The 26489-nt window shown below is 37.7% G+C and overlaps 2 protein-coding genes across 2 annotated transcripts in view; one reads left to right on the top strand and one right to left on the bottom strand.

Annotated features, from left to right (window-relative positions):
- The window catches only part of col9a1c (collagen, type IX, alpha 1c), a 32601-nt gene extending 21070 nt beyond the window's left edge, over positions 1-11531 (top strand). Inside the window, exons 15-37 of the mRNA XM_084131981.1 lie at positions 833-874; positions 1264-1320; positions 1565-1618; positions 1738-1791; positions 1893-1946; positions 2268-2321; positions 3699-3752; positions 3875-3928; positions 4053-4106; positions 4227-4280; positions 4511-4555; positions 4649-4702; positions 4782-4835; positions 4972-5025; positions 5330-5401; positions 5495-5530; positions 5651-5695; positions 5794-5826; positions 6266-6412; positions 6534-6588; positions 7534-7728; positions 10623-10700; positions 10863-11531. Coding sequence (XP_083988107.1) covers positions 833-874; positions 1264-1320; positions 1565-1618; positions 1738-1791; positions 1893-1946; positions 2268-2321; positions 3699-3752; positions 3875-3928; positions 4053-4106; positions 4227-4280; positions 4511-4555; positions 4649-4702; positions 4782-4835; positions 4972-5025; positions 5330-5401; positions 5495-5530; positions 5651-5695; positions 5794-5826; positions 6266-6412; positions 6534-6588; positions 7534-7728; positions 10623-10700; positions 10863-11062 — 1599 coding nt within the window. The 3' untranslated portion in view covers positions 11063-11531. The remainder of the gene's footprint in view (positions 1-832; positions 875-1263; positions 1321-1564; positions 1619-1737; positions 1792-1892; positions 1947-2267; positions 2322-3698; positions 3753-3874; positions 3929-4052; positions 4107-4226; positions 4281-4510; positions 4556-4648; positions 4703-4781; positions 4836-4971; positions 5026-5329; positions 5402-5494; positions 5531-5650; positions 5696-5793; positions 5827-6265; positions 6413-6533; positions 6589-7533; positions 7729-10622; positions 10701-10862) is intronic.
- Positions 11532-13001: 1470 nt separating this feature from the next.
- The window catches only part of col22a1 (collagen, type XXII, alpha 1), a 66698-nt gene continuing 53210 nt past the window's right edge, over positions 13002-26489 (bottom strand). The window contains exons 39-65 of the mRNA XM_084131327.1: positions 26054-26158; positions 25285-25329; positions 24231-24308; positions 23736-23771; positions 23604-23657; positions 22808-22852; positions 22647-22676; positions 21775-21888; positions 21591-21644; positions 20880-20933; positions 20705-20758; positions 20561-20614; positions 20404-20457; positions 19635-19688; positions 19469-19522; positions 19258-19302; positions 19071-19124; positions 18899-18952; positions 18754-18807; positions 18103-18174; positions 17887-17922; positions 17761-17805; positions 17454-17633; positions 17301-17367; positions 17032-17214; positions 16870-16947; positions 13002-16329 (exon numbers count right to left, since the gene is read on the bottom strand). Of these exons, the coding sequence (XP_083987453.1) occupies positions 16136-16329; positions 16870-16947; positions 17032-17214; positions 17301-17367; positions 17454-17633; positions 17761-17805; positions 17887-17922; positions 18103-18174; positions 18754-18807; positions 18899-18952; positions 19071-19124; positions 19258-19302; positions 19469-19522; positions 19635-19688; positions 20404-20457; positions 20561-20614; positions 20705-20758; positions 20880-20933; positions 21591-21644; positions 21775-21888; positions 22647-22676; positions 22808-22852; positions 23604-23657; positions 23736-23771; positions 24231-24308; positions 25285-25329; positions 26054-26158 (1947 nt within the window). The 3' untranslated portion in view covers positions 13002-16135. The remainder of the gene's footprint in view (positions 16330-16869; positions 16948-17031; positions 17215-17300; positions 17368-17453; positions 17634-17760; positions 17806-17886; positions 17923-18102; positions 18175-18753; positions 18808-18898; positions 18953-19070; positions 19125-19257; positions 19303-19468; positions 19523-19634; positions 19689-20403; positions 20458-20560; positions 20615-20704; positions 20759-20879; positions 20934-21590; positions 21645-21774; positions 21889-22646; positions 22677-22807; positions 22853-23603; positions 23658-23735; positions 23772-24230; positions 24309-25284; positions 25330-26053; positions 26159-26489) is intronic.

Below are 26489 nucleotides of genomic sequence, written 5' to 3'. Positions count from 1 at the left end.
GAAAATCTGTAACGCAAGACAAAATGAAAATCTGTAACGCAAGATAAAATGAAAATCTGTAACGCAAGACAAAATGAAAATCTGTAATGCAAGATAAAATGAAAATCTGTAACGCAAGACAAAATGAAAATCTATAACACAAGTCAAAATGAAAATCTGTAACACAAAATAAAATGGAAATCTGTAACGCAAGATAAAATTACAATCTGTAACGCAAGACAAAATGAAAATCTGTAACGCAAGACAAAATGAAAATCTGTAACGCAAGACAAAATGAAAATCTGTAACGCAAGACAAAATGAAAATCTGTAACGCAAGACAAAATGAAAATCCTGTAACGCAAGACAAAATGAAAATCTGTAACGCAAGACAAAATGAAAATCTGTAACGCAAGACAAAATGAAAATGTACTTTCATGTACTTTTATTGGCCAAATTTGCATTAGACTACATTTACAATTACATTACTCCATTACAAATGTCATTAATTTCATCAACTTTTAGCAGTACATTAGCATTACCAAACCAAACATATAGGCTACTAACAGATGCAAAACTTCAAATTTGGCTCTTGAAGTTTTGCCGTCGGCTATCTGTTATACACCGTAATTCACTTTTTGCCTTTATACATCCTAAGACTTTTTGTCTCTGCTTTTTAACCTTACTTTAATTGGTTCAGGTGACTTCTGTTGGCTTTCAGAGGGTTTAGAACTAACGCAGAGCTTTCACACAGATCTGTCCTGAACGCTGTAACCTTTGAGGATTTTAAAAGGGGCTTTGCTTAAGTGTGTGTCTGAATCTAAACTACGCTGCTGTCCTTCTGCTGTCCGTAGGGGCCACCAGGTGCTGGGAACCCTGAGGGAAGTGGGGAGACTGTGAGTGCTTGTTAGATTTTAATAACATTCATGCTTCACATGGACACACAGAACCTGCACATCAGCATTCAAGAAATGTTCTGGCAAAGGCCTATATCTTAGAACACAAAAAGATACAGCATGCAACATGTAGACCTTGGAAAATATGTCAACGTGCACTATATTTGCTTTATAATTTATCATTGGCTCGTGAAAATGCAGCAAATGTGTTTTAAGAGTTCACAATCGGCTGCAGTGTCTGTTATGCTCCATCATCATCAATCTTCAGTGCTCCTTCTGCATGTCTCTGGTGAGGTACAGGCTGGTTGTGTTATTCTTCACTTCCTGTCTGATCCTGCAGTTAGTGATGAATAGACCTAATGCGTTTGTGTGTCTCATTTTGTTAGCAGTGCCAGGCAACATGCCCATCTGGACCACAGGGATTGCCTGGTCTGCCAGGGATGAAGGTGAGTCCCTACCCCTAAGTAATAAACTTTGGCACATAACACATCTGTGCTTGTGCTTCAGACATGAATCATTCCTCTAATCATGTGTCTTGTTGAGGAGAAATTGAAGATTGTGCCACAAAGATGAAATATGTTGTCCAAAGTAGCTGTACATCAGTTTGCTCACTAAAGAGCGTTTCTTTGGCCAAACTCCAACTACTTTTCTAATGAATGAAGGTGTTATTAAATTGAATCTCTCTGCCAGGGACATCGTGGTCTTCCAGGTGTGGACGGTGTGCCAGGTATCCAGGGTGAAAAGGTAAGAGTGCTTTGAAAAAATGCTTCTTAAGAATGATAAAAACCTAGAAACGGCTATAGACAAGCTCTTCAGAGTGATTAATCAACAAACACTGCAGTCATTTTCTTCTTTATTTACAGGGAGAGCGAGGGACCGCTGGAGAGTCAGGTCCTCCTGGACGAGCAGGAGATGATGTATGAAGACTTAGATGCGTTCAACTTTTTAATATTATCTGCCACCACAAGAATATCTCTTTTTGACACATTGTCATAGTTTTTACTCAAATTCCCTGCAGGGTCAGCGAGGTCCTATCGGATTCCCTGGACCTCATGGCGATAAAGGAGATCGGGTAAGACTTTAAACATCATCTTCATCTGCATCTGATAAGGAAAGAGCAAGAAACCAGAGGAACGCTTGCAGAGCAATATCCTCCAGCCCGATCAATGCATGAAATGATTATTACATTTGTTTAAAGCTCAATAAAGCCAATCAAATAACATCTGCTGTCCAAATAACATTGGACTGATTAAAACTGCTGTGTGAGCATAATGTATGCAGGGCATACTATTTTAGGCTTGTGTGACAACACAAAAGCAATAGAAATGTTGTTCTTCTAGCTAAGCACAATGAACTTTGGTAAAATTTTAGCCTGTCTGTTTCATGTCTGCAGGGTCCTCCTGGATTCAACGGGATCCCAGGACCCACCGGACCACCAGGATCCCCAGTACGTGCGCAGTATTTCACAGATGTTCTTTTTTAATCAATTATACACTGTCTTTCTGAACTAAAGTCTGGCATCAAAGCACAGATGATTCATGTCTTTATCTGATATTTATGAGAAAAGACTGTTCGGCAAGCTAGTCTAGTGGAAATGGAGTTCAACAGAGCTTATAGGATATAAAGCAAGATTTTAAGATGATATCAAGTTATTTTAGGGAGATAGAGAACAGTCCTGTGGCATCACGAGTGCATAAATGAGTTAAATACTAAACTAAAAGTAATATTTATTATGTAAAGCATTATAATATCTATATTTATTATAAATATATTGTATATTTTAGTAAATACATTTTCAGCATTACTAAGTGTAAATGGCATCTATCGCTGCCTTAAATTTCTGTTAAGTAAAAATAGCAGTATTTTCGGTAACACTTTATTTCGATGCTCCACTTTAGACATTATACTAACTATAAGTAAACTAACTAATGTCTACTAACTCTCTTTAGAGTATGAGTAAACTGTCTGCTTAATATTTGCAAACTCTTTTTATGATGTTCCCCCAACAGATATTACACTGACTATAGTAACTTTGCACCTACATGTCAACTTATTCCACTAACCCGAACACCTAACACCTAACCTAACAGTCTGCTACAGTCTACTAATACTCTAATGAGAGTTAATTGACATGTAGTTGCAAAGTTACTTATAGTTAGTAGAATGTCTAAAGTGGACCATCAAAATAAAGTGTAAATGTATTTAAGTGTAAATAGTAGTAAGATGCTATTTGCACCTCAGTGTATTGTAGTATATTATACAACAGTGCAATAATAACAACATATTCAGTTTGTTTTGATTGTATTTATTAAAATCATAAATGGATGCTGCTTTATTGGGACATTACTTGTCCCTGTCTCTAAAGCCCACCCTTAACCCTACCCGTTAAACACTATATTCCAGCTATTCTATACCCGTTATGCTCTTTATTTACGCTTTTCGAATATTTTTGAGCTGATATGTGATGGGAAAAGGGAGAAGAATGAGTTGGTAAAAGGTGGATTTAAATTCGGGTTGGCCAAGTCAAAAGCTCACGCCGCCCGCCTTACTCTCCACACCACTGATCCTGTTCCCAGCAGGATTTATTTGGTCATTTCGTCTGGCCCAGTCAGATAATGGTGGGTGAAGTTAGAGTAAATGGCCTCTGCCAACAAGGTGGGCTATTTGCTCTTGGTGTAAATTTACACTCCGTAAATTTAAAGTTAAAGCTTTGTCAGGATGCTGCAAATTTTAGTGCAGTTGGTCAACTAACAGTTATTTTGTACAGATAATGAATTCTATATTGAGTTTAGTGAAGTAAATGAATATTTATGTGTGTTAACAGGGTGTTGAAGGCATCAGAGGGCGACAGGGACATCTTGGGCCTAAAGGAGATGATGTGAGTTATTGCTGTCCGTATGATATACCCTACTCAAGAACACTATGAATTGAGTAGCAATCAGCAAAAACCATTTAAAGGTACCTGGTTTGTTTCTGACAAAATCTAATGTGTTGTTTTAGGGTGCGATCGGAGCGCCGGGAGAGAAAGGAGCTGCGGGTGCCAAGGGTGACACTGTGAGTGACGGATTGATCAGTTCTCAGTAGATTTATGCTCAAAATGATAATAATTATGTTCTGAAAGAATCACTTGAAATGTCTTTGATAACTTTAATGATGATGAAGAGGATGTTATGTGTAGGGTGAGCCAGGAAAGGATGGATCTGATGGAGCATCAGGAGCTTCAGGAGAGAAGGTGACTTATGATGATGATTTTTTGTTAATTAAAATGTTGACAAATTGATGATTCTTAAATCTGGCTCGTTCAATGATAAAAACTTTGGAAGATTTTGAGATTTTGCTGTCTGCTTGACAGGGAGAGCCAGGTCTGCCCGGAGCCCTTGGTGTCAGAGGAATTGTGGGAATTCCAGTGAGTTAATCAATGAATGTATATTTATGTGCATGTGCTCAGTGCTGACTGATTATATTTAATCTGGGTTATGTACTTGTAATTACATTATATTAATCTAATTAGATTAAATTATTATAGAATGTACTGTATATTAAAGCTATCAAATGACATTTTGCACACTATAATTTGTAATCTGTGACTCATCTTGACTTATTGCATCTCAATTGCATATTGCATCTCAAATTTAGGGCTTGCCAGGAAAACAGGGACTTGTGGGGCCTGCAGGCCAAAAGGTTAACATCATTATATAAAATAAATAATATATGCTGAATCTCATTTCAAAAACAGTGATGCCATAGCAAGCAATTACACTCTTTCTATTACAGGGTGATCTTGGTACTGTAGGACCGACTGGTCCAGTTGGACTTCCTGGTAAAGATGTGAGTATTATGTTTTTTTTTGCACTTGTATGCATGTTTTTTTTAAATGATTTATAATCATGTTAATGTTATATTTTAGGGAGCAGTTGGACCAGCAGGAGAAGATGGAACTCCAGGAGCCAAAGGATCCACTGTAATAAAAACACAATTCAGAAATCTTCTTTTTTTTCCTTTTTTTTTTTGGTGCACACCATTCTGTCCTGAGATTACAATTCATAGTAGTTTGTTGAAAAAATTATCCATTTAATCAACAAACTTTTCCTCCTCAGGGTGAAACGGGAAAACAGGGTCCAGTCGGCTCAATGGGCCCGCAAGGAATCCAGGTGGGTTGGGGACAGACCCGTTGGTTTGATTATGGATCTTAATGGCTGTGTTCCAATTTGCATACTTATTCTATGCAGTAAACCTATGTACTTTGCTGGAGATGGCAAAAACAGTACATGTGAGCAAGTTTTATGTTAGTGTGCAAAAAAAAAAAAGTATATGTAATTACAGTATATGTGTGACTAATAAAAGGCAATTATTAGGTGAAGCGCTGTACAATTATACATTATTATTCATACAGTATTTCATAGTCATACAGTACATTCATACAGTATTTCATTATTATTTTGACTACTTCCTCAGGGAGATAAAGGTGACCAAGGACTCATGGGTCCCCGTGGAATCAAGGGTCACACGGGTCATAAAGGAGACCAGGTGTGATCATTGTTTATTGTAATAATCATAACAGAGCATACCTTATTATTGTTCGCTATGTGTGATCATGTCATTTTTTTTCTGTTCTTTCAGGGTCCAATGGGTCCCGTCGGTCCCAAAGGAAGCGAGGTACATTAAAATGTCCCAGTCAAACTATGCACTCAGTGACCGTATTAAATACCTGCTGGTTCCTGCACGTGAATACCGTGCCATTTTACACTAATATCTTTCTCTCTCTTCGTTCTACAGGGAGATCCAGGTGTTTCGGGAGAACCAGGCGTGAAGGGTGATCAGGTTCGCCATGTGTATAGCAGCATACGCCGTCACACCCTCTAATTATGGTATTCCAGTATGTGTACAGTAGTGTGATGGTTTTTATTAATGGTTTACAGGGGCCTCCGGGTATTACTGGAATGAAGGGAGAGGTAAGCGTGCCACTTAAACATTCATTCAAGGCGTATTGTAGAAGAACTAACAAAGATTTAAATATAAATATTTATATATAAAATAAATCAATAATATGAAACAAATTATATAATAATAATTTTTATAATAAATCATCAAATAAAATGAAATAAATTATTGTATGTGTATGTATGTGTGTGTGTGTGTGTGTATATATATATATATATATATATATATATATATATATATATATATATATATATATATATATAGAGCTGTAAAAAAAAATCTATTGTGACACACACACAAACGTTTATGTGTGTGTGTGTGTATATAAATATGTAGAAAAAAGAAAAAAAACTAAACGTACCACAAACTTAACACTTTTCCTTCAGGAAATGCAAAATATTGCTTTTGTTGGATGTTTGTTTTTTCTTCTCATTCTTTGTTTTATCTAAGCGTGGAGAGAAAGGCCAGAGAGGAGCTACAGGAGCTGATGGTCGTCCAGGACAGCCAGGCCATGAGGGTCTGGCGGGACCCCAGGGAGCCAGAGGTCTGGAGGGGGAACGAGGCCTAACAGGATCCCCTGGTCCCAGAGGTCTACCTGTCAGTACATTGCTTTATGACATTGTTCACTTTTATCTTTGACTGGAGAGTGCGTTGCTTCTTTAGAAATGCTTTCTATGCAGTTGTTGTTGATGTTGTTGTAAAAATTTGTTTTTAAAAGGGGCCCAAGACGAATGACGAGAAGATTCGTGAGATTTGTTCAGTTATTGTTGAAGGTACGACATGTTTATTAGTTATTAAAGTCACCATGAAATTTAATATTTTTTTTAAATATTATTGCATTATTTTTGCATTATTTTTATTGTAAAGGATTTATAAGTGCACATAATTATTATTTTTTTATTCATGTGCCCTCGTAATATTTTATCAAAATAACTTCCTCTCCCTCTTGCATCAACATCTCTTCTCTTCAATGATGACGTGTTCATTGACACGAGGGCGGGGCAACCTGTCACTCACATGAGATCGACCAATAGCAAACCACATCTATCCAAACAATTACTGACAGACAAAATCAATTCTCACCCTACATTTTTTCTTGTTCGAGAAGCTGTTTCAGGGGCTGTTTACACGACAGCGTTTTCAACTAAAAAGGGAAAACTTTTTATGCGTTTTGGCAGCCTGAAAACACAAACTTTTAAAAACGGGGTTCAAAGTGCAAGTTTTTGAAAACAATACCGTTATTGTCTGTGTAAACTACAACAACGTGAATTTGTGGAAACGGTGACATAATGCGCATGCTTGTAGGCGTATAGTGTTGCTTCTCAAAGTGACATCGCCAACTACATGGCTAATACAGCATTTTCAGTCGTTTTTACAGATCTGTGTGAACGGGGATCGTTTTGACAATGGTGTCGTCTGTACAAATGCAAAGGAAAAACGTTTCCATTTTTAGTAAATCGTTGTCGTGTAAACGTACCCTCAGCACCTCACGGATGCCCAATTCAGTTCCTGAAGATCTATCTTCCTGCAAAGCTCAGCTCCAACCCTGATCAAACACACGTGAACTTCATCTTCAGGAGCACTTGATAATTACAGACAGGTGTGTGGTAGATAGTAGGTAGATCTCCAGGAGCAGGATTGGGCACCCCTAACCTACATCAATTGTATTTTTCTTTATAAATGGCAACTTAACTGTAACATTGTATTGTACCAAACAGAACATTTAGATGCCTACAAGAAGGAACTAGCCAAGAAACCTCTGGCCCTCGGAGCCCCTGGAAGTCCAGGACTCATGGGACCACCTGGACCGCCGGGACCAGCAGGTCCAGCTGGAGAAGCCGGACCCAGAGGAATTATGGGCCACAAGGGGCCTCAAGGATACTATGGCCTTCCTGGAAAACCAGGAGTCAAAGGTACCATTGATTTTACTCACTTATGATATTTCCAAACCATGTATCACTGTTTCGAATAGTGCTCTGCTGTCAGCTGAATTAAAGGGATAGTTCGCCCAAAAATGATATTTAAGCCATGATTTACTCACCCTCAAGCCGTTCGAGATGCATATGTCAATCTTTTTTCAGACGAACGCATTTTCAGTTATTTTAGAAAATGTCTTAGATCTTTCAGTGGTTATAATGTGAAGCAATGGGGTCCAGCTGATTCAAGTCGCAAAATGTGCATGCATCCTTCACAAAAATAATCCATCCGGCTCCAGGGGGATAAACGAAGGCCTTCTGAGGGTAATCCGTGCTGTTTTGTCGTAAAAATATACATATTTAAAACTTTATAAACGAAAATAACTGGCTTCCGGTGGTGGTCGGTGCGCGTTCATGGAGATGGTTGCTGGCTTATGACGTAGGACGTAGCGCAGGAAGCGTCGTGACGTAGAACGAGCGTGACAGCGCAGCCAGAGAGCAGAGCAAAACAAAACTCTACGTTCGCTCTACGTCACGACGTCATTCATCTCCATGAACGCGCGCCGACCGCCACCGGAAGCCAGTTATTTTCGTTTATAAAGTTTTAAATATGTATATTTTTACGACAAAACAGCACGGATTACCCTCAGAAGGCCTTCGTTTATCCCCCTGGAGCCGGATGGATTACTTTTGTGAAGGATGCATGCACATTTTGCGACTTGAATCAGCTGGACCCCATTGCTTCACATTATAACCACTGAAAGATCTAAGACATTTTCTAAAATAACTGAAAATGTGTTCGTCTGAAAAAAGATTGACATATGCATCTCGAACGGCTTGAGGGTGAGTAAATCATGGCTTAAATATCATTTTTGGGCGAACTATCCCTTTAAAGCTAAGCTCTTGAGGATGCAAAACACTCATAACTATGAAATATTGCGTTGATCAAACACTCATAACTATGAAATATTGCGTTAAGCTTCAGCTGCATCATGCAAATGATATTTACCTTATAAAAAAATCATTAAAGATTTCACAGCATAAAGACACAGCATTTTTATTAGTGGTGCAACGGATCACTAAACTCGCGGTTCTGATTATATCACCGTTTTTGAGTCACGAATCGGATGTAACTTTGCTTTTCATTTATTACTTAACGCCCACTTCTAATTTATTTCTCAACTGTTTACATTCACTTAAGACATAACCGACTGTGTTTACGAGAATACTTGCCAAGACGGGTATTTTAACATAATTTTGTGTGTATGAGTCTGTCAAGCGAAAGTCTATTTCATGCGTGATCTGAAACGCGCCTCTCTGTGTGTGTGTGTGCCACAGGTGTCAGAAAGTAAAAGTCCTGCCATATGTTTATTCCACCCATGAACTCAGCCAGCTGATTTCAGTAATTAGTTCTTCTATCTCCTGGCTGAAAAACTGTGCAAATTAGCAAATCCAGGTGATTGGAACAAAATACTGAGGAGGTCTTTTACTTTCTGAAACTGGACTTTACACCTCTGGTGTGTGCGCACTTCAGGTGTGTGTGGCTGTAGGCCTACTCACAGATAACACAGCGCGGTCGAGTTCTCTTTCGCCTCTTCTTGCGCTTGAACTTGTAAATTGTCAAGAAAAAACATGGGCAAATGATAAACTTTCACTCTATGATGGTTAAACTTAAGCAGTTAACCCGCGAATTGCACGCGTGCCGAAACCGTACCAACCAACCCTAATCAATAGTAAAGCCTTTTACTTGCTAAAAAAGTATAAACTATCAATCAGACAACAGAAGGCATTTAGATTTTATACAACAGGTTTTTCAGCAAAGTTGTGATCATCTTGACAATTTAGAGGCCATAGAAATTTGCATATTAATGATACAGTAGGCTTTATCGGCTTAACACTTACAAGTCATTCAGGCAACTCTCCCATTTTAAAGAGTTGGTGAACACATTGTAAATAGCCTCTTTAGTGATCCACATCATGCTAATGGTGCTAGCTAAAATTCCTTAATATCACGTGGTGTGCACAGCTGAATACATCTGGAGGAATCAGACGTTTTTATGCTATTTCATAAATGGATTTTGCCTTTGAATTTACAAGCTAAAACTGCGAGCTCACATTGATTCCCATCAGTTGCTGGCAGTTTAGGTCATTCAAGGGTAACAGCCTCCAGAATGTGAAGCGCTGCAGTTGTTTTGTCCTCACAAGCGGAGGCTGTTGTACAGTGTGTGCTGTCTGCGCTAATTGCCAGCGAGCCGAGGAGGAATGCTACACTTGCTAATGGGACAGAGATTGAGAAGCAATAACAGGATGATTAGAAAAGCCCCCGACTGCATCTCAATCTTCCTCTTATTTCTGCAGAACCTCGGAGGATATCAACATGATTATTGAAGTGTATTAATGCATCTCCAGAGGAAAATGTTCTAGCATTCTGTGAACAATGATGCCTAGCAGGGTTTTTTACAGTATAAATGTCAGAAGTCTCACAGAGGTTCTGAAGACCCTTATAAGAGCTTAAAATAGATAGAATGATCGAATACTCCTGATCCACTACTGTAAGCGCTATTAAAACTACACTATTACCACCCAGACAAAGTTAGTGAGCAGAACCGACTTCTTTCAAAAACATTAAAGCATGTTACCAAAATTATCCCAAACGTTTAATTGTTAGTGTAACTAAAAGTACCATGTACAGTAAATGCATGAATACGGCAAAAAATCTGTACATCAAAATATCATAATATTGTCTGATTCTAATTATGATTGTCTGACCCTTTTTTGTGAAGCGATTTGAATATTGAATTGCATATTAATTGTACTATATAAATGTCTATAAAGTGATAATGTGATCGATTTTATTATCTAATCCTTTTTATGTTTATGCATTTGTGTAGGTGATGCAGGACAAAAAGGTGACAAGGGAGATAATGGAATTGGAATTCCAGGAATTCATGGAGAACCCGGACCTCAAGGTACAAAATGCTAAACCTCAACCATTCCAAAAAGCTATAGATATTTTAGACTGGTACAAACTGTTGATAGTTCTATATAGGGATTAGATATTTAGACTGTACTATATTTTGTTGTCACACTTTCAAAAGCCTTCCTTATCAAGTCTGATTTCATCATAACAGGACCAGCTGGCAAGCCTGGCATAGGCAAGGACGGTGCAGATGGTGCCAGAGGAGAGGCTGGTGTGCCCGGGACCCCAGGAACCCCTGGAGCCAGAGGAACCCCGGGTCCTCCTGGGCTTTGTGATCCTTCAAACTGCTACAGGCCTCAACCTCTTTACCTGGTCGGCGGAAAGAAGTCCGTCAACATCAAGGGTCCATGAACAGAAACATAGAAACCTTCTAGAAACCTTCATCACGTCATCATCAAGAGCACAGATGCAGTCCATTTCCGACTAACTTGAAGAGACTTCAGACGGCGAGTTAAGCAAACGTGACAGTTGTATAGAGACATACAGATGAAGCTCCTGATGGTGCTTCCAATTCACATGGTTTATTGTTGTACCTTGTACATAAACTAGAAGAAAATGTTTGTTCTTTCAGATGGTTTACAGTAAATTGCAGATAAATTAATTAATCGGAAATTGATGTTTCAGTTCTTGGGCCACAAACCGGTAAATATCAATGGTGAAGTAATTTTTTGGACCTCTACATGCCATACGATTGCATTTCTGCGTGTATTTTTTAAAATTTCTCATAAAATGTGATTGTAAAGACCGATGTTAGACATGGTGCCAGACATTAAGCTACGCCAACAGAACGACAGTGATCCAACAACAGGGCAGCTTGAAATAAAAGCTTTCACCACCATGCTACCTGCGTGCTACAGCTTATTTTTCATGAAAAGCTTTTATAAGCGCTTTCTGTCAACCCGTAGATCAGATCTCATTCATTTTAAACAATTAATCACAGAAAGTGTATTTCTCAAAAGAGGACTGTACTTTCAGATGGACTGATTATATTTACAATATTGTCTTAAAAAGCTTTTAGTATTTAGTAGAGCTCCAATAACCAGACCTAGCCTTAGAATATCTAATGATATTATTTGGTTATTATTATGATTATTTATGGAATTGGCCTTAAAGGGATAGTTCACTATAATTCACAATATCCTTTTTAAGGGTTAATTCTCTAAAAAATGAAAATTGCCATCATTTACTCACCCTCATGTCATTTCAAAAGACTTTAGTTTGTCTTTAAAACACAAATGAAGATGAAATCTGAGGGATTTCTGTTCCTCCATTGACAGTCCATGCAACTCCCACTTTGACACACAAAACGTTTGTATAGAGATCGTATCTGAAGAGACATGATCGCTTTATATGATGAACTGATCAAATTTTTGATGATTTTATTCACATATAGACATTCAATGCTCAAGCATTCTTGCTTGAAGTGCGAGAACCAATGAGGTTCAATGTTTATATATAAAGCGATTTAATCTCTTCAGAAAAATTATTTTTACGATCTCTAAATGAACTTTGAAATATCAAAGTGGTAGTTGCACGGATTGACAATGGAGGGACCGAAATCTCCCAGAATTCATTAAAAAGATCATTTCTGTTTCGAAGATGAACGAAAGTCAATCTTACAGTATGTGTTCGGAACGACACGTGCGAGTAAATGACAATTTTTTAAATTTTTGGTTGAACTATCCCTTTAACCCTGGACCTCTTTATGTTAACATTGACTAGACTGGCTGTACAATGTTTTAAGGTCATTTTCAAGATAATTGTAGATACAGACTGGCAAAAAGGAACAATTCCGGAATGACGATTTTATTGTAATACAATCATTTGTGAATTAAATTAAGGTTTAATACGCCTTGAGCTCCATGTGCAGCATCAGTGACTGTCAACTGCCACAGAAAATCAGTTCGACTCCTATAGGGTTTAAAAACAAGCGACTGTATTCTTCCTTATAATAATGTAACATGGTCATGACAGCTGAGCTTTGCACAAATGGTGGGGATTTTAGCACTAAAGTACCTTTGATCTATTCATAGATTTAAAAATATTAGTCATTGAAATTGCATTGATTTGAAGAAGAAAAAAATGCACCTTAGGTCTAAGACCTAAGACACATGAAATCTATCTTAAAAATAACAATTATAATAATCATCATCTTTTATATTAACTAATACATTTGACCATTTTTTGTTTGTTGTGGTTGTTTTTCATGTAAATTCATCCCTGATGAACACTGTATACGGTATTAACATCATAAGTTTTTCCCCACAATAACAGCCCAATCCTATAAAATGGACTTGTTCCACTCTTTATTAACACATACGCTCTCCCTCCATACATACACATACATCAAACTAATTAAGATTAATTATAGCACCAGTGAATCAGTATAAACAGGTAGATTATACCATGCATAAATTATACTATTTTACATCACCTGCACCTGTAGCTCATTAGAATAATTTAATGCAAATTGGTATGAAAAAACAAATACAGTCATTAACAGCTTGAAGAAGCCAAACAAACAGGAGGATACAAAGTCAAAAAAGCAACTATATCTGAATACAGTGGAGGAGAACATAACAGTAATGCTGATAGCGAGTATTTCTTTGGCTTGCACTAAAAAAGCACCATGAATTTACATAAATTTGCATCAGTAATAAGCTCAGCGATTCAAAATACATCACCAAAACATCAACTCTTGGACAAACAATTAAGAAATGAATGCAGGGGAAAAAAGAAACAAACTTGACAAGAACAAGATTTCTTATGATTGTGTATATAATATTAGTTACAAAGAGATTTATCATGAGCATTGAACGGTATCATGTGTGGTTTTGCTTTAAAATATAATGAATCAGTCAACAAATTCAGTTAATTCTTACCACATCCACTAATGATGCTGTACCTCATTTCAGCCATTTTGCTAAATTCAACATGTGACCTCACACTAAAGCCCCACCCCTCCAAAGAAAGGCAACCTAACATGCTAAATGACTGACAGGCAGCGAGACTTTCTGATAGGCTGAAAAAGCACAGACCACTCCCCCTGTCACAGAGACACCTATTTCAGTGATATCTGTCAGGAAATTGTAGGAACAATAAAAAAAATTAAAAAACATATCTTAAAGTATTTGCAGCCAAAAAACACACAACAACTTTCCTTTACAAAACTAACATCTTTTTTTTTTAATCTGAATATCTGTGGGTGGAAAAGAATAGATTAAAAAAAATATTTAAGTAATACGATAAAAGATGAAACCCCCTTCCTTGATATTGATATAAAATATATAAATATTTTACCAAAAACAAGCCAAAAAAAATAAAAAATTAACAGGTCTTTAGGCAATAAGTCAAATTGAATATTTTTTGGATGTCAGTTTCAGTCAAACTAACTCACAATCTCCTAAACAAAAAAAATATATTTTCGTAACTGTTAGTGTGAGACAAGAGTTCGTTTTGACGCAGTCTCTCTTCTTTCAACGGCTTTATCTGAACGCTTTAGTGGCACAAATGATGCTAGTGCACATTCACACTGGACTTTTAACCAAGACTTTGTGTTCCTGAACCATCATAATGACAACAGCAATGGCGTTTGAAAAGGAAAGTGCTACGCAAAACTATTACAAACGACATTATAAGAGGCATCAATGGTGTGTATTTCTGCAGTGACAGCCATTTTGGCAATTGTTTTGATGACAAACCAGCTGTGTTAAACTAAACATGCACTGAATTGAGCAGCTGCCTTTCAGTCATCACAAATGCAAGTTTAATGATCCAAAATGAAAACAAAGGCGAGTTATTCGCTTGATGCATGGCTACAAAGAGATATATCTTACAAAACGTAGACAAAAAAAAGAGCAGAAATGCACTTCTCCTCCATCTCCAGGACCTCTAATGATCCTCATTGAGATTTCCTATTGATGAGTGCAAAAGCGTTCCTGTCTTTTCCCAGAGGAACAAGAGCGCTCCATCAATAAACCTCAAGCAGAGAATTCCCCAGACTTGATAAGCACATCCTGAGCCAATACCGATATCGCTAACAATGCATCAACTCCATGACCTCAGTAAACGGCGTGAGTGTGGGCAAGATTGTGTCACTATGACATCACGGTCTGGCAAGTAAATGTCTTTCTGTCGTGACAGGATTTCTCGTCCTGTTACATGAAACGCCTTGAAAGTCTTCACTTGAAGTAAATTACCTTGAGCTAAAACTTACTAAACTACCCACCCGCCCTCCCCTAAAAATTTAACTCTGGACACTTGTGGGCTTTTCACACTTTAAATTGTTAACCAAGAGCCATTTTTAACCCTGGGTTAATGTGTTTCACACTATACTAGGTTAGCATTCGATCCTGGGATGTCATGTACAGTGTAAAATCTGGGTTAATATTATTTTCATATTATTGGGTTGAATTCATTGAGTGGACAAGTACAGTATAACACTGTCTCTTCTTAACGTTTAACTGTTTTAGACACTGTACAATCACAGTGTTAGTGTTAGCATTAATATTTAAGGCATTTACAAGATTTCAGAGCAAAAAACTTCAATGACTTTTCCATGACCTTTCAAGCGATTTGTGATTAATGGTAAGGATTTTTAAAAATCATTCTGATTCAGAACGACTCGCTAATGAATAAATTCTGACCGATGTGTGAACCAGTTCAACTGATTCATTGAAAGAACGCAACTTCAAAATATCCAAGCAATATTGTGGAGTTCATAATGACACATTTCTTGTTATATTCACTATAGAAATGACCCACACATTTTCCATGATCACAATCACCTTTCAGGGTTAATCTAGAGCTTTCACAACCCACAGTTGGAAGCGCTAATGCTAAATGCTAACACTTTTTCAAAACTATAGACCTTGTGCGCCAGAGAAACAAGCGCACAGCCATCTTGTGTTTGAGCTTCTGTTTTTGCGGTAACTGTATATTTTGTTACAGATGGCATCACTGTTGAAGAGGATGAAGTGGAATTACTTATTGTAGAGTTAACTAAAGCTATCATGAGCATTGTAATGTTTGAGGCGGATGTCATGACAAATGCCAGTAGACCTGGAACATTTTAAAATGTTCATTCACAATTCAGTGAGATCTTACCTTCATGCTGTGGAAACACAGACCGGAAGACAGAACACAACAAGCGCGGCGCTGAAAAGGGGCGGGGCTTCATAAGGTCTATAAGTGTGAAATGTTGCTTAACCCAGGGCTAAAAGTAGACTTAACTCAGGGTTAAAGACATTAACCAAAGTGAAAAGCCTATTACAAACACACATTTACATACACACACACACACACACACACACACTTACACACCCTTCAGACGCTGGAGTTCTCCTGATGGTAAAGAACATATTCTTGGCTCATTGAATGTCCAAGTTCATAAATAGGTGTTAGCCCAGGACAGTGAGGGGTGTATTAAGTGCCCTTGACGTTTTTGGTGTGAGGTCTTGATGCCAGACTGGCGTAGTAGGCACACTGTGAGGGGTCGCACTGCCCCGTCGGTCCAGGAGGTCCAGGCTGACCGTGAGGACCAGGGTTACCAGGCTCTCCCTGAGCACCTGCGGCTCCGGGAAGACCATCTTTTCCATATCCTGGCATACCTGCAGGACCTGTGGTGCAAATATGATCTCAGCCGTCGTTTATCATTACAACACGTTTACAAAGAAATGTTCGAGTAACAATTCACTCCAAAATCAAAAGAAAAAAAGAAAACGATATTTTTGAATATATTAAATAAAATTAAGATATATTTTAAGACACATTTTTTTTAAGCACATTTCTCTCCAAAATATTGATTCCACTAAAGAAAAATATGGTATTTTTATGATTGTAATGTGGAAAGAAAATAATTTTTCAAATCTAAAATGGTTTTAAATCGACAATACAAAAAATATTATCATGATGAATTACTATTTTATAGTTTAAAATAATTATTAATCATAAAATCATAAAGTATTATTATTGTCGGCATTAAAGTCGGGATACTGATGTCAATCTTGTCCTAAAACAGGCTTCCTTTCCATTATTAAAAATATTATTTATTTTGTCGTTGGATTTGGGAAATTTTCTTGACAGTTTTCATGAGATTCATCCAAACACATCATTGATCTAAATCATAAATCTAAGCATTGATGACCAAAAGATCTTACCAATGGGGCCAACTGGACCAGGCTCTCCTCTCTGTCCAACACCATCTTCTCCCTTTTCACCTTTTGAACCTCGTTCACCTAAAAAAAAACAGCGTAGGTTGAAAAGATTAAACTTCAAACATCAATCGAGCAAAGTAACAATCTGTGGTTAGTTTGTGGTACCTTTAGGACCAACTGGACCTCTGGGTCCTTCTGCTCCATTTTGTCCAGGCATTCCAGGCTCTCCAGTTAGACCTTGTCTGCCAGGAGATCCATCTTTACCTGGAGAACCAGGCGGACCGGGACGGCCAGCCGTGCTCTTGATATGAGCGGGTTGCATTTGAGCCATGAGGTAAGCTAGTTTAGCTGTGAAAATCAATGAAAAGTTTAGAAAATATAAAAAGAAATTGCAAAGTATCAAGTCAAATACATTTTCGCCAAATTAATCTCACCATCCAATTGTTTGGAAAGTTCCTCTTGAATGAGCCGTCGCATTTGTTCCAGTGATGGCGTATCGCCCTTAAAAACACGTAATAAATATCATGACATCATTTCGACATCATCAGCATCACACATTTTCTTTTAAAATACTATTGTAGACTCACTCTTAGACCTGGGAGTCCCGGCTGTCCTGAAGAACCAGGGGGCCCAGCAGGACCCACTTCCCCAGGGGGTCCCGACATGCCCATCATCCCTGTGTGACCCTTCCTACCGGGAGGGCCAGGGTTACCCGGAATACCCGGATCTCCAACGGGTCCTTTGTCTCCTTTTATTCCATTATCACCCTGCAGAAACAAGCAACCAAGTAAAACAAGTGGTGACTTGATGATTTTGAAGTGGTAAATGTGGATGGATGGATGGATGGATGGATGGGTGGGTGGACAGATGGATGGATGGAGGATGGATGGATACCTTTTCTCCCTTCTGTCCTCTGTCTCCTGGTTTTCCTAACATGCCCTATGATCAAACATGGTTAGTTCAAAAATTATGAAAAAGTGTTCATATAATATTAATGAAAAGTAAAGAACCATTACTCACTTGTTTTCCCTCTGGGCCAATTGGACCAGACGGACCCTGAGGGAAAAACACAAGTGTTTGCTCATGTTCAGACAGGCTACAACACTTCATATCCACTTAGGATTGAATGCTGTTCATTTCTATAGATTTGCAAGGCTTGTTTTAATGGCATAAAAGCTTTACTTTTAGATACGCAAGAAATGAAATTCCCATCAGTCCCAAACCAACATCACTCACCGATGGCCCTTTTGGACCTGGGAATCCGGGTAACCCTTGGCTCCCTGCTTCCCCTTTGTGTCCTGGCTGACCCTGAAATACAGTAAAACAAAGTGATCATTTACAATAAACATTGCTGATAATAATATAGTTCATTATTACATGGCTTGGTTGAATTCCAATGTAGAATGCGGTCTGTTATTTCTTGATAGTATAACACACCGTTGCCATGAAAAACAGAGCGTTGCTATGGACGCGGAATGGATACAATCGTTTTTAAATCAATAAACTCCTTTTTAAATCAATAATTTGTGTCAAATTATTTATTTATTTTGTAGGTAGCCATGTAATAAGTGGGATAATGTATAGCGAGGCGGTTGTTATAGCGAATACAACCCCTTCAGGCTGATTCAAGACCCGTTCAGCCTGTTCAGCCTGTTGGGGTTGTTATTCGCTATAACAACCGCCTCGCTATACATTATCCCTTACATAAAGTTAAGGGGGTTTTAGATGTTGTGCTTTGTGTTCTATTTTAATATGCGGCCCCATAGAAATTCAGAGCCATGCTTTAATAGACACACCAGCAAGAGGCAGTTTTCGGGTCCAAAAGTGGTTGTAAATCAAAATCTGAGTTCATTAAACAACATGGTTGACATGGTATAAGAAACTTACAGGATTTCCCTGAGATCCGGGCTTGCCCGCTGGTCCTGATTCTCCAGGTTGACCCTAAAAAGACGAAACACAGTGACCCAACAAAATAATCACACTGGTGCAGTTTTGTTTTGCAATTTAATTGGTTCATCAAAGGCATCCTCACGGTTTCTCCTCGTGGTCCTCTCATGCCCTCTAGCCCCGGTGGTCCGGTCTTACCCTGAGCAACACAAGTACACCAATTAAAAGCCAACACCATCAGCTCACAGCGGTCAGGTCTGCAGTGACCTCTGACATAGAGAGATGGACCGCACAACATGGATTGCGTGTATACTCACATCTTTCCCAGGTGGACCCTCACGTCCAGGAACACCCTGCTTCCCATCTTCACCCTAATGTAACCAATTTGACAGGTCAGCATTTATAAACAGAACTCATGACAATTCTGGATTATTTATGGAGCATATATGAAGCTTTGAATATGAATGTGCCTATGGGCATTCATTTCAATTGCCATTGACTAACCTTTGAACCTGGTTGCCCTGGTTCCCCTCTGTGACCTTTGAAACCCTGGAAAAGACAAAAATAAATGTGGATATTTTAGCCTATAGGTATAGGTAGCAGATAGTAATGCCATGGTAACATTTGTGTGAGGTGAAATAGTCCAGATTTCCACAGAAATCCATCCGTAATACAGAATAAAAGAATCTTAATTAGGTTTTTAGTCATAACTCACAGGCATTCCTCTGAGGCCGTCTCTTCCTGGTGTTCCTGGCTCTCCCTGTTTTCCCTACAAGCAGAAAAAAAATAATCATGTTTTTTTTTTTCTCTCCATGTTTCTGGCTGTATAGAACTAAGTTTGGCTAGGATGCTGGTATGCAGACAGAACATCAGACTCATACCGGCTCTCCTGTTTCTCCTGGTCTGCCATCCTTTCCGTTTTTACCCATCATGCCCTTCAGCACAGAATATGTAGTATCAGGCAGTATATAGGCACCGGAAACAAAAACAGCATCATGGAGTTATTAGATTTACAGTTACACTCCCATTCAAAAATTTAGGTTCACCTAGTTTTTTTATTAATTTATTTTTTAAAGAAATTTATACTTTTATTCAGCAAGGACACATTAAATTGATCAAAAATTACAGTAAAAACAGGTTACAAAATATTTCCATTTCAAATAAATGCTGTTCTTTTGAACTTCCTATTTATAAAAGAATGCTGAAAAAAATAAAAAATAAAAATAAATAAATAAATAAATAAATAAATATATATATATATATATATATATATATATATATATATATATATATATATATATATATATATATTATTGCTTCCACAAAAAGCAGCACAACTGTTTTCAACATTGAAAATAATAAGAAATGTCAATTGTGCAGCAAATCATCATATTAGAATGGATCATGTGACACTGATCGCAGGAATACATTTTCTATTTTAATATATTTTAAAATGTCACAGTTATTTTAAATTGTAATAATAATATTACTGTATTTTTACTGTATTTTTGATCAAATAAATGCAGCCTTAAGCATAAGAGACTTCTTACCAAATCTTGCCAACCAAAAACTTTTGAACGTTAGTCAGTGTATATGCTCTAAAAAATGTCAGGACATTTTAAAAACAATGAAAGAGATGTAATCGCTCACCATTAGACCCGGCAGGCCTGGAGGTCCCTGAATTCCCTTCAGTCCTTCTTTACCCTGGTAAAACACATTCTCATGACTATCAATCATCAATAGCATAGACAGATTCCAGTCTTGCAATCCATCCAACAAATCACAGAACAAAACATATTAGCCTTGCCTTTTCTCCAGGAGGTCCAGGTGGTCCAATAGGTCCAGGGTTTCCATCATTACCCTTTAGATACAGCAGAAATGTACTTTTGTTTAGTATAGTGACACAGTCTGGAAGTGTTCTTTTATGAAAGAGGAGTTTTAAAATACTCACAGGTTGACCCATGGCTCCTGCAGCCCCAGGATAACCAGGAGGTCCTGAGTTGCCCTGGGAAAATATAAATCAATGAGAGAAAGATGTGGCAAAATGATAAATAATGGTATGTCAAATAGTCTGAATATACATATGATACATATTAACTGTGATGAAAATGGTAGGTTGATAGTACCTTTTCACCCTTCTCTCCAAGTGTTCCTGGAGGACCTCTGTCACCTTTGACCCCCTGCAACGGAACACAAATAAGTTATTTGAAACAAACACCAGTGATGCAATGCTGCCGGTTGACAAGTATATTTCACCCATATAAGGGTAGGTAGACTTAAAGAATATGCATGTGTAATGTGTACAGTCAAACCAAAAATTATTCAGACACCAGATATCATTTAAGATATGTATTTACTAGTGGGTGCAGGACACTATAGATCATTTATGTAAGTGAGGATAGAAAAATAAAGTAAACTTTGACATATTATACCCAAAAATTCTTCATACAGTGGACTACCAGTAAAATGTATACAAATTTGGGACCAAAAATTATTCAGACACTTTAACCTTGACACTTTATTTTGTTTCTTTAATTGGTAATGCGACCTTTTTACACCGCAGACTGAACAAAATGAAGCATTGCTTGGTAATTGGTTGAGCTAAACTGGTATTATCTAATTGTGTACTTAAATTTAACAGCTGACAACTATTCAACCTAATTCATTTATGAGACAGTCTAACAGTGAAATATCAACTGATTTGATAACTCTGAGTTCTTGTTATATTGTATTACCATTTTCTAAACTATAGCGAATAAACTGTGATAATGTGAGAAATGTTGAAGGTGTCTGAATAAATTTTGGTTTGACTGTATATATATCGTCTACATTCTAACCTTGGTTCCATCAGCACCAGGAGGTCCTGCAGGTCCTGTTGGTCCAGGAGGACCCTGCAAAAGCCACCAGTTGAGGTTTTAAATGGAGGTAAACGTTTATATTTCCATTCAATAAACTTCTGTCATGTTTCAGTTCCATTAAGCTTAAAGAATAAACGTTGATTTCTAAATCATGATTCCTCACCGCATATCCATCCTGTCCGTTTTTCCCAGGTGGTCCAGTATGACCTTTGTCACCAGGAGGTCCTGGAGTACCTGGTTGTCCAGATGGTCCAGGGGGACAATCTGAACAAATGTCCTGAGAAAGAGAAAAAGGCAAAGTTACAACCTTAACAAGAATGGAAATACTGGAAAACAAGAACTAACACAATAAACTCAAAATCCTGGGTTTTCAACACTATTTCTGTTTACAAATTTGAAGACTGCGTATTGGATCAATAAAGGTGAATGCCAAATTATGGTACACCATATTACACACATATTACTACATAAACTACACATATTACAGAGAGCTTTAATGGTATAATGGTATAATTAATGTCCTTTAATATGTTCTATCCACCATGGATGGATGGATGGATGGAAAGATAGGTGGATGGATGGATGGATGGATGGATGGATGGATGGAAAGATAGGTGGATGGATGGATGGATGGATGGATGGATGGATGGATGGATGGGCAAATGGAAGGATAAGCGGATGGATGGTGGATAGATGGATGGATGGATGGATGGATAAAAGGCTGGTTGGATGGATGGGCAAATGGAAGGATAGTCGGATAGATGGATGGATGGATGGATGGATGGATGGATGGATAGGTGGATGAGTGGACGGATAAAAGGGTGGATGGATGGATGGATGGGCAAATTGAAAGATAGGTGGATGGATGGATGGATGGATGGAAGGGCAGATGGATGGATGGATGGATGGATGGATGGATAAATGGATAGAAGGATGGATGGAAGGGCAGATGGATGGATAAATGGATAGAAGGATGGATGGATGGATGGAAGAATGGTGGATTTTAGGATGGATGGATGGATGGATGGCTGTTACCTTCAGATCAGAAAGGTCCGCAGCTTTTCCCTGGAAAAGAGGTTAGGAAAACAAAACTCAATAAAAAACTTAAGCATATATGATCCATCAACAGCAGGTGAATATTAAATGTCAGCTGATTTGATGATTCCATATTTAAATGATGAACATGTATCACTCACTGGTTCTCCAGTTGAGCCCTTCTCTCCAGGTCTTCCAGGTAAACCCTGCAGGCACGCGCACACACACACACACACACACACACACACACACACACACACACACATACATGAGCATGACTCCTGCTGATGATCCTCACCACAGGAAAACACATTCAAGCCGTGTTAGTCACAAACTGACACTGAATCCCAAAGAAGACTGAACGAGATCCACAGCAGAGCAGTGAAGCGGGTTTAGTTCTGCATCACGATTCAGGATTGAAAAGTAAAGCACTTCACTGTCATTGTACAGGTACAATATGATTAACGGAAGAATGCTGAATGACTGTGTTCTGCGTGGATTTAAAAAAAATGAAACCTGATTGCTAAGCAGTTAAAAGATAACTCTAAATTCAAGCAATATTAATAGTAATACCTGCATTACTAACTCAAACCACAAACGTAAGTAGATCTTTACTCTAACTTCTGTAAAAATGGACCAGTTTTAATAGCAAATCTTGTTTATTTTATCCAAAAAAAATTCTCTAAAATGTGAATATGAAATCTCACTGAATTATCAATACAACCTGCTACTAACTATCATTAGCATGTAGCAAATTACAGAGCGTCTTCGGTTGTGTGCTGCATGGTTTTAAGAAATCATTTAAAAGTATTGATGCAAAACAAAACATGTAACATGGTGTATCCATGGCCATATGATTCATCTGATCCCAGGGACTACAGTTTACATGTAGCCTTTAGCTAATAGTGCTACAATAACAGAATTGTCCCTGTACAAGTAAATCAAAATGAATCTTACATTATGTCCAGCGGGTCCCTGTGGTCCGCTCACTCCTGGAGGTCCTCTCAAACCCTGAATATCAAACATGACACGTCACTTGTGAGCATCTGTCTCATTTGAAAGTGATAAAAATATGAAGAGATTGTTTACCGCGGCCCCTGTTGGCCCTGGAGGTCCGGGAGGCCCCTGAGAAAGACACAGAATATCACTCAGATATGACCATAAAGAAATTTGTCTCTGTTTGTCTTCAGATCCATGAACAAAAAATCAACAACAAAAAAAGACAGTAGGCTGGGTCAGAAATAGATGGAAAATCACATAAGCTTTCACATAATAAAACCATGTTCTCTGCACTGTGTGCATACAGTATGTGTGCTTGTATGTGCATATGTGTTCACTCAAACTACAGCAAACGGAGGGCATATGCACGGACAAACATGCATTTTTTTTAGTTACACTGGTTTTAAACCCTTTTCCAAATTCATGGCAAATTTTAAAGTAAGTTTAAAGGTCACTTTTTGGCCATATGGTTTTTTGGAGTTATTTGTGTTGCTAATATTAGTGCTTATGTGAACATAAATGCATTTTGATTGGATATTGCAATGGAAGAATGAGCAGATAGCATGACTGTGTGTGTTTGTGTACCTGGGGTCCAGTGGTTCCCTCTCCTGGTGGTCCTCTGTTTCCTGGCATTCCCTGCATTCCCTGTGGGCCGGGCAAGCCCTAAAACACAAAATAAAAAGTGATAAACAGGGCTGAATAATTATAATTCCACTTCCAATATAAAAATGATAACTCTGTGTATTGCTGCATAAGATATTGTTATTTTGTGTTTATAATATTTACTCTAATTTGTGTTTATTTTAATACATATATTTAGTATGGTAATCTATCTATCTATCTATCTATCTATCTATCTATCTATCTATCTATCTATCTATCTATCTATCTATCTATCTACCTATCTATCGTTTTTTTTCTGTCTGTATCAGGAAGGCTGCATTTATTTGCTTATAAAATAATATTACAGGTTAAAATAAGTGTTTTCTATTTGAATATATTTGAATTGCAATTTATTCCTGTGATCAAAGCTGAATTTTCAGCATCATTACTCCAGTCTTCAGTGTCACATGATCCTTCAGAAATCCTTCTAATATGCTGATTTGCTGCTCAAGAAACATTAATTATCATTATCAATGTTGAAAACAGTTGTGCTGGTTAATAATTTTGTGGAATCATTTTCCAGAATTCTTTGATAAATGGAATTTTCTTTGAAATAGAAATCTTTTGTAATACTATAAGTGTCTTTATTGTAACTTTTGATCAATTTAATGCATTCTCTCTGGTTAAAAGCTTTCAAAAATATCTTACTGAACCTTAACATTTAAACAAGAGTTTATGTCCTGCATTTATTAAGTCTAGCACTGGTAAAGCACTGATTGATACAGCAGTACAGTGGCAACATTAATATCTGGTACTTTTTCCCTAGGAAAACTTTTTTGCTAACATTATCTGGTTGTCTGACATTTCAGTAAAAACCATCATATAAATGAAATGCCAATGAAAAGTGATTCAGCTTTTGCCTCTGGGGAACACGCACCTGCTCATGATATAAAAAAAAATGCCCAAAAATATATTTCATGAAGATGGAAGGCAAAATAAAGTCTGTTTCTTTCTTGTAACAAGAAAAAAAAATTACCTTCAGTCCAGGAGGTCCAGCTGGACCCGGAGGTCCTGTATCACCCTGTAATTACAGAAAGCACATTAATACTGTGCTTCTAGTTTCTCTATTTCTCTCAATCTTTTATTAGTCCTTTCATTTTCCCTCTCACAAAATCATATTTAGTTTGTTTTTATAAAGGGTTATTTCATTCCAAGTTTTTTTTAAAGTCATACAGAGACATACAGAATGAAATTGAAGTCATGATTCACTGAAAATCCCCAATGATGCCATTTTGTTTGGTGCCAATAATACGGCATACAAATTCATCCATTTGATTATTACACACACGTGTTAATAATCATGTATCTCTGTTGGATAGACTGTGTGCGTGTGTGCATAGCTGGAAAATAAGGCAGCTGTAACTATAAAACAACCCCAGTTCCCCTGTAACACCTGCAGCCACAGTCTCATTGACTCATTAGTTTAATGTGTGGTAGTTTTATTCTCCACGTTTCAGTGCTTTTAACCACAATCAGCAAATATAAATGGAAAAAGTTAGGGTAAACAACTTTAAGATTCTCCAGAGCACAAGATGTAAACAGCTTATTAAATGCAATTTTACACGCTCATGACGGGAAAACTTAAAACAAGAATGAAACAAAATGCATGCTCCTTTCTTCTAAAGCTAATTGGCCAGTACTTTTGAGAATACACATAGAACATTTGCAATTTTAACAAAGTCACATCAGTAACAAAAATTTACTTCATGTTATCAAGCTTATGAATCACAAAATTAATGCATTACCTTTGTTCCATCTTTGCCTTTTCCCGGCAAACCGATTTCTCCTCTTAAACCAGGCTCACCGCTTGGACCAGGGGGTCCAGAAGGACCATCTTTACCTGCATCTCCCTGGTGGCATATAAATAGACATAAATACAAACAAAAAAATCTGGGGGAAAAAACCTACATGTCCCTAGAAAAAAAATCTGATTCGGACAGGGTAAATTATGTTTCATGATAATAAATAACTTACAATAATGAGCCAAAACATTATGGCCACCAGTCTAGTATGCTGTTGGTGTGCTGCCAAAGCGGCGTCGACCCACCAAGGCATCCATGCGATGCTCAATTGGATTGAGATCTGGGGAATTTGGAGGCCAGGGCAACACCTTGAACCCTTCATCATGTTCCTCAAACCATTTCTGAACAGTGTGCAGTGTGGCAGGGTTTATTATCCCGC

This window comes from Abramis brama (genome assembly GCF_963993115.1).
Source record: "Abramis brama genome assembly, chromosome: 12".
In the NCBI taxonomy this organism is placed as follows: domain Eukaryota; kingdom Metazoa; phylum Chordata; class Actinopteri; order Cypriniformes; family Leuciscidae; genus Abramis; species Abramis brama.
The sequence above is the reverse complement of the archived record's forward strand: the minus strand, read 5'-3'. Positions and strand labels throughout refer to the sequence as shown.